Raw genomic sequence first — 7,672 nt, 5'->3', positions numbered from 1 at the left:
AGCCGATTACTAATTATTAATGTAATTATATCTTATAAAAATATACATTATAAAAATTCATACATACAGACAACAACAACAACAACAAAAAAAGAAAAGAAAAAAAGAAAAACAGCAGCAGCCAGCAGCCATCAGCTCCCAAACTCCACTTCATCTCTTGCACAGCCACTCGATTTCCTCCAACCAGGGAGGAGAGAGACACACCAACCCTCATCCGAGCTCATTCCCAACGTGGAAAAGACACAGGAAAGACAGCACATCAATCCGAAGGATTCCAGCAAATCATCTCCGGATCATTTTTCCATGCCGAATGCGTGTTAAAGCGGCGCTTAGTGCGGCACACATCAGGCTGCTTTATTGCCATAGCAGCGGCGAGAGCTGCCTGTAGCTGGTACAGGAGCTTCAGCTAGCGACGGAACAAAGAAAACACACACTAATATAACCGTCTGCTCAGCAAACTGCTTCCCTGTTCTTGGACGAGGAGAAGGCAAGACCCCGAAGACCAAAACTGACATGATGTTTCCACAATCCAGGCACTCGGTGAGTCTAAATCGAGCGCTTTGCTGGCGCCGTGTTGATGTTGTTAGCTGCCGTGAGCTTAGCATTGGCAGGAGAGGCATCCGTGCAAGTGTGCGTGTATGCTCAAACTTATCGCGAAGATTAAATATTTAGCAGTCGCATAACGCTTTTAGATTTCGAAACCACGCGTTTTTACCTTAAAATCCACTAATTAGTGATTTGGCGATGCATAATTGTGTTTGCAAATGGAAACAATGTAGATGTTGTGCCTGTGACATTTAACAGTTGGCGAATTGTGTATTAATATATGCAACTTCAGTTCCAGCTGCGTTATTTTACTAACCACATAGTACTGTTTAGTAAAGTGCCAAATTCATGTTTGTGTTGACATCAGATTCTATTAATCTTCTTTTTTTTGATGAACTCAGTTCCTTTTTGGAAGAACACAAGCTGATTTTTTTTTTTTTTTTTTTGTAAGAACAGCAAGAGTTTTGCCAAAAACCCTAGGTGTAAATCTGTAATGACATGCATTTGCATTGTGCAAGATGTTTTCCCTGCAGCGAATCAGAGGTGTGTGTTGCGCACTACCTTGATCTTTCAGCCAAAGTAGATACTGAGAGTCTGTATCACTCCTTATGAACTCATTTACGGATTGAGTTGCACATAGCGGGTCCTAATCGGCCTAACTAACCTGGGTAAGTGATTAAAAGTCGGTTAGACTGGTTTGAAAGCCATAACTCATCTCATGGTAAGTTTCTAGCAGGCTGTTGCTGATTAATGAGCTAATATGACAGATATTTTGATTAGGCGCTCTTGATTAATGCCGTATGGCGGGAAATAGAAGGGAACGAGATGCCACTGAGCAACATGATTTGGTTTGCGTTACGGAACATGGCATCCACAACTCTAACTCTAGTTTTATGTCTAAAATGCCATGTTTTTGAGTGAAACTGCGTGTTGTGTGAGCAGAAATGTGGGGTGGCGTTTGATTGGCTTGTGTGAAGTGGACTTGGTGATGTCATACAGAAAGGAAAGTCGTTTAAGAGGTGGAGTTTGTTGAAAAACATTCGGTTTTTTTCTACACGGAAGAGAAGAGATTGTTGAGGAAAGTCGCTGGTTTTGTTTTCTTTGTGCACAAAAAGTATTTGCGTAGCTTTATAACATTACAGTTGAACCACTGATGTCACATGGACTATTTTAACGATGTTCATACTACCTTTTTGGGCCTTGAATGCTGGTGTCTCAGATTTTATCAAAAATATCTTAATTTGGGTTCTGAAGATGAACGAAGGTCTTACGGGTTTGGAACGACGTGAGGGTGAGTAATTAATGACAGAATGGCTGGCGTTTGATTGGCTCGTGTGAAGTGGACTTGGTGATGTCATACAGAAAGGAAGTTGTTTAGAAAGTGGAACAGTTTGTTGCAGGGTCAGAAAGCTCTCAGATTTCATCAAAAATATCTTAATTTGTATTCAAAAGATGAACAAAGGTCTTACAGAAAGGAAGTTGTTTGGGAAATGGAGCAGTTTGTTGAAAAACATTTTATTTTTTTCTGAATAACTTGCACTCTTGTGAACACACATTAAAGATTGACACGGGAGAGAAGAGATCGTTGAATAAAGTTGCTGTCTTTGTTTTCTCTGCGCACAAAAAGTATTTGTGTAGCTTTGTAACATTACGGTTGAACCACTCATGTCACATGGACTATTTTAACGATGTCCTTACTACCTTTCTGGGCCTTGAACAATGGGTCCGAAAGCTCCAGATTTCATAAAAATATCCTGGTTTGTGTTGCGATGATGAACAAAGGTCTTACAGGTTTTAAATGACATGAGGGTGAGTAATTAATGACAGAACGGGTGGCGTTTGATTGGCTCGTGTAACGTGGACTTGGTGATGTCATACAGAAAGAAAAGTTGTTTGGGAAGTGCACCAGTTGGTTGAGAAACATTTTATTTTCTTCTGAATAACTTGCACACTTGTGAACGTGTCTAAGATGGACACGGAAGAGATTGTTGAATAAAGTTGTTATTTTTGTTTTCTTTGCGCACACAAAGTATTTGCGTAGCTTTGTAACATTACGGTTGAACCACTGATGTCACATGGATTATTTTAACAATGTTTTTACTACCTTTTTGGGCCTTGAAAGTTGGTGACTATGCAGGGTCAGAAAGCTCTCAGATTTCATAAAAAATATCTTAATTTGTGTTCCGAAGATGAACGAAGGTCTTACAGGTTTTAAATGACATGAGGGTGAGTAATTAATAACAGAATGGGTGCCGTTTGATTGGCTCCTGTGAAGTGGACTTGGTGATGTCATGCACAAAGGAAAGTTTGTTAAAAAACATCTTTTTTGTTCTGAATAACTTGTACTCTTCAATACTTGTTGAAGATTGACATGGAAGAAAAGAGATCGTTGAATAAAGGCATTATTTCTGTTATCTTTGCGCACAAAAAGTCCTCGCGTAGCTTTATAACATTACAGTTTAACCACTGATGTCACATGGACTATTTTAACCATGTCCCTCGGGGCTTTGAATGTGGTAGTTGTTTTGCTGTCTATGCAGGTTTAGAAAGCTCTCAGATTTCAAAAAAATATCTTAATTTGTGTTCGGAAGATAAATGAAGGTCTTACGGGTTTGGAACAACATGGGAGTGACTGAAACTGAAAGTATACTTAAAGATTTTTATTAATTAATCATTTTTATATTTGTAAAAAACTCGTTTGACATTGAAAAATGTAAGTTAGAAATGTTATGGACCCTTTTTACAAGACTGCTGATGCATTATGTACATTTGTAACACTATACTTTGTATTGTATCACCTTTTCATCAAGTAATGCGAGGGTTTTTTAATCTCGTGTCTATCATTCTCTCTTCTGACTGGCGATATCAGTCTCTCTCAATTTCTACACTATCGTGGAGTTTTTATTTTGCTGTTTGAGCAAATGGGAATGCAAAAACATATTTGTGGTACTCTCCCATTCACTGCTCTCGGATTTTACCCAACTATGATGACTTCCATTATGAGAAACCCGGAAATGTGAGAGAAGTCCCTTGCATTTTACTTGATGGTTACGCCACATGCCATTTAAATTAACCTTGAAAATCTTTCCATGAAAATGGTATGAGTTTTCACAAAATCATATTATATGAATAGGGCTGGGCGAAATTCAAGAAATTCTAAACCTCTAACTGACGTAATTTTCCCTTGTTAGTTATTTCGTTTTTTTTTTATCCTTTTAATACCTTAATAAAATAATGGTATAAAAAAATAGAATAACCATTGATTAATCGTAATAGAGGTAAAACTTTAAATTAATCAAGGTTTGGTTTTTAGGTCATATCATCCAGTCCTAATATGATTACATTTTTAAGTTTACATTAGGGCTGGGCGATTAATCGAAAAGTAATCGAAATCGACATTCAGAACCTATAATCGATCAAATTTTTCCAGGTCAATTATTTCAATTACTTTCCCTTTAAAAACATTACTGCGTGTGGAGTCAGGTGATCCCGCTCCGTTACGTTACGTTATTCCTCCGACATGTCGATGGAGAGCTTAAGCAGTATTTATACAGTAAAAAGTATTTACAGGATATACAAGAGTAATTTTATTTAGAAGAGATACTGCTCATTTTCTACTTTTAATATTTATTATTATTTTATAAATTTATTTTGTTTCCAAAAGTGCAAGTTATTTATTTTCACTAATTTAAGAAAAATGTGACTTTTCGCTTTACGCAATGTGCGCTTTAATTTCAGTTGTTAAACACTGATGTTCAATAAATAATCATAGATAGTAGATAGTGTGTGCACCCTTCATTCAAAAATCTCTCACTTGTAATATGTGAGCATATTTACTGTACAAAACTTGTCAGTGAACTATGAGGGCAAAAAAATAAATATTATTAAAATATAATTAAATGTAATTTTATTAATGAATAAAATAATCGTTCATTAATCGTAATCGGGTTAAAATATTCAATTAATCGAGATTTTGATTTTAGGCCAAATCGCCCAGCCCTAGTTTACATTTAACTTTTCACTCATTTTAACCTAGATTTTTCATTCTTAACTCTCTTGTATGTCTGACTTCACTCTTTACTCTGTATGACCTATGTATTAAAGGGGTCATGACTTGGATTTTTTAAAATTATATTAATATGTTCCTTGAGGTTTTCTTATAATGTTAATGCCTTTTGCACAAAAAAAATAAATTAATATGTGGAAAAAATATTATTTTCAAACGTCATTCTGACTCTGTCCTAAACAACCTGTTTTTAGAGAGCGGGTCCTTTAAGGCTTCTCAGTAATCGGCCACTGTTATGATTGGCTGATGTCATTGCATAGGAAACAGTATCAACACCCTACCCCCCTCACTATTGCATGTGAGTGTTTTGACAACATGAAAAAGCGGTCATTTCAAGTCAAAGCATTCTTGAAATAATTCACTTACCATTTGTGATGCAACTGCAGTCAGATCTAGTACCGCTTTCTTTCAACAAATGTTCTTTGTGAATTCTCGTTTACAAAACAAAATGCTCCGAACAATCATCTGACACAATCTGGGATGCCATTAATAATGAACTATACACTTGTTCCTTACGCTGGGATCCTTCTGATATCTGTACAAAGACGTGAACAATCTGTTTAAACCAAAAATATCAAAGTGATCCTTCTTTCACATCATTTGTCCAATTGACAGTAGACTCAAGCATGTGGACTGTGTCAGAAAGTGAACATGCATCTGCATACTGTATCCAGTGTAGACTGAATGGCGGCAGCGCTTGTATTTTCAATTCATTGTGTCAGTTAACCAACTGAACATCAGTGGGTGGGGCCTATGGTGAGAAGACGACTATTCGTTGATGCCTTGCTCTGGAGGCAGAGTTTATGCAAACGACTGGGGCTAGCTGATGTCTTGCACCTCGGATCCAAACGAGCTGTTTTTGGAGCTTAAGTAAATAAATGTTTTGTTAATAATAAAAAGGACATTTTAAGCTATAAAACTTGCAGGGTTTAAGACCTCTTATATGTCAAAAACTTCTTATGTGCCAAAAGATCAAGGCATATAATGTCATGACTTCTTTAAGAAAATAAATGGGGTCAATTTTGATGTCACATTGACATCTGAACGCTTTTGCGTTGTGCTGCCAATTATTGAAAAAAGAATCTCATCCGACAATATATCCATTGTATTTTTCAGGTGTTTGAGCTGAGGTAGTGAACTGAAGAGCTCTCTTTTTTTCCTGTCTGATAATGAATGACCGACAGGGAGCATGTGAAAATGTGGGCCTGGTTGTAGTCGGCACTACTTTGTTGCCACGGCGCTGTGACTCCATAGCAACGACTTCTCACCAGACTTGACACAGAAGGTGTTTACTCTGACCAGGCTGAACGCTTCCTGACTTGAATTGTCCACCTCGGTGTAGCCGTACATGTAGCCTTTTGATTCCTGCAAGTTTATTCTATGTTTTTTTTTTTTTTTTTAAGGTTTTCAAACCTATACGCTCCTTAATTGGAGTATTAAGACCTGACGCACAAGTTAAAAGCAGGGATTATTGATTTAACCCTATACATCCCAAACAAATCCAGCTGTGTGTGTTTAAACAGCGGGAATGTTCGTTTAACGTTGTATGATTGTATGAACGTTACCACAACTGTATCTGACTTCTTTGTGCGTCTAATGACGTTTAATAGTGTTTTGTCCTCCATTTTGTTAGTTGAATCCAGATCCAGACGAGTGATGTCATAATGGTGGGGATTTGTGAATTGGAGAGCGCCATTGATTGTGGCTTTTCAAGGAGTCGCTTCTGAAAGCCATTGTTGCAGTAATGGCTGGAAAGAGAAACGAGAGTTGGCACAGGAACGTACACGCACCGGAGTGTGTGTGTGTGTGTGTGTGTGTGTGTGTGTGTGTGTGTGTGTGTGTCAGGCCTTCCACCTGATGTTTTGGGTGGGGCGTTCGGGGCAGATTTATTAAGTCTGCTCGAGTGAGCAGGACAGACCTCCGTCCAAATCCCTCAACGCGGAGGATAATCCCTGTTGTCCCACATCTTGCTCATTAAATAAACTCTGTTTCTTACACACCGACACACACACACACACACACACACACACGTGCGTACATGCATGAGAAAAAAAACACTTTGCACTTTATCCCCTGCACGCTCATGCATGCGTAACGAAAAACTTAATGCAAACTACTTTTTTTTTTCGTGCTAAGATAAAAAATGGATTTAAAAGGACTCATATAGCTCATATAGCTGTGAAAGTTTGAATCTGCTTTGTAGCGTTTGCTGATTTAGTCTCTTTTCAGTTTCTATTTGTGTATAACATATAAACTATATTGATGCTAGTGCTGTCAAATCGATTAATCGTGATTAATCGCATACAAAATACAAGTTTGTGTTTACATAATATGTGTGTTATGTGTATATTTATTTTTATACGTATAAATATACACAGTACACACACGTATATTATGTAAACACAAAGTTTTATTTTGAATGTGATTAATCGTGATTAATCTATTTGACAGCACTGTTTTATACTATAAGTATACTATATACTATATATTTATTATATATGTATATGTGTGTGTGTGTGTGTGTGTGTGTGTGTGTGTGTGTGTATGTATACATGTGTATATATAAAAATAATATAAACTTATATATAATAAAATGTATAACTTATATAACTTACAAACTATGTTGATGCAAGTGCTGTCAAATTGACTAATCGCAGTTAATCGCATCCAAAATACAAGTTTGTGTTTACATAATATGTGTGTCGTGTATATTTATACGTATATTTACATTATGTATATAAATATACACAGTACACACATGTATAGTATGTAAACATTTACTTACAAACGTATCTATTATGATATATATGTGTATATGAATATGTAAGAATAATATAAACTTATATTGATGCTAGTGATGTCAAATCGATTAATTGCGATTAATTGCATCCAACACAAGTTTGTTTTTACATAATGTGTGTGTGTCTGCTGTGAATATTTATTTTATATATACATATAAATGTACACAGTACACACATATTATGTAAACACAAACTTGTCTTTTAGATGCGAATAATCACGATTAATTGATTTGACAGTACTATAATATACTATATATTT

General features: G+C 36.4%; 1 protein-coding gene across 2 annotated transcripts in view; it reads left to right on the top strand.

Annotated features, from left to right (window-relative positions):
* Positions 1-149: 149 nt before the first annotated feature.
* tle5 (TLE family member 5, transcriptional modulator) overlaps positions 150-7,672 on the top strand; it is a 37,616-nt gene continuing 30,093 nt past the window's right edge. For both annotated transcript variants that reach the window (XM_073844648.1, XM_073844647.1), the window contains exon 1: positions 150-540. In XM_073844648.1, the coding sequence (XP_073700749.1) occupies positions 514-540 (27 nt within the window). In that variant the 5' untranslated portion in view covers positions 150-513. The remainder of the gene's footprint in view (positions 541-7,672) is intronic.

Source organism: Garra rufa, chromosome 7 (genome assembly GCF_049309525.1).
Source record: "Garra rufa chromosome 7, GarRuf1.0, whole genome shotgun sequence".
Classification (NCBI taxonomy): Eukaryota; Metazoa; Chordata; class Actinopteri; order Cypriniformes; family Cyprinidae; genus Garra; species Garra rufa.
The sequence above is the reverse complement of the archived record's forward strand: the minus strand, read 5'-3'. Positions and strand labels throughout refer to the sequence as shown.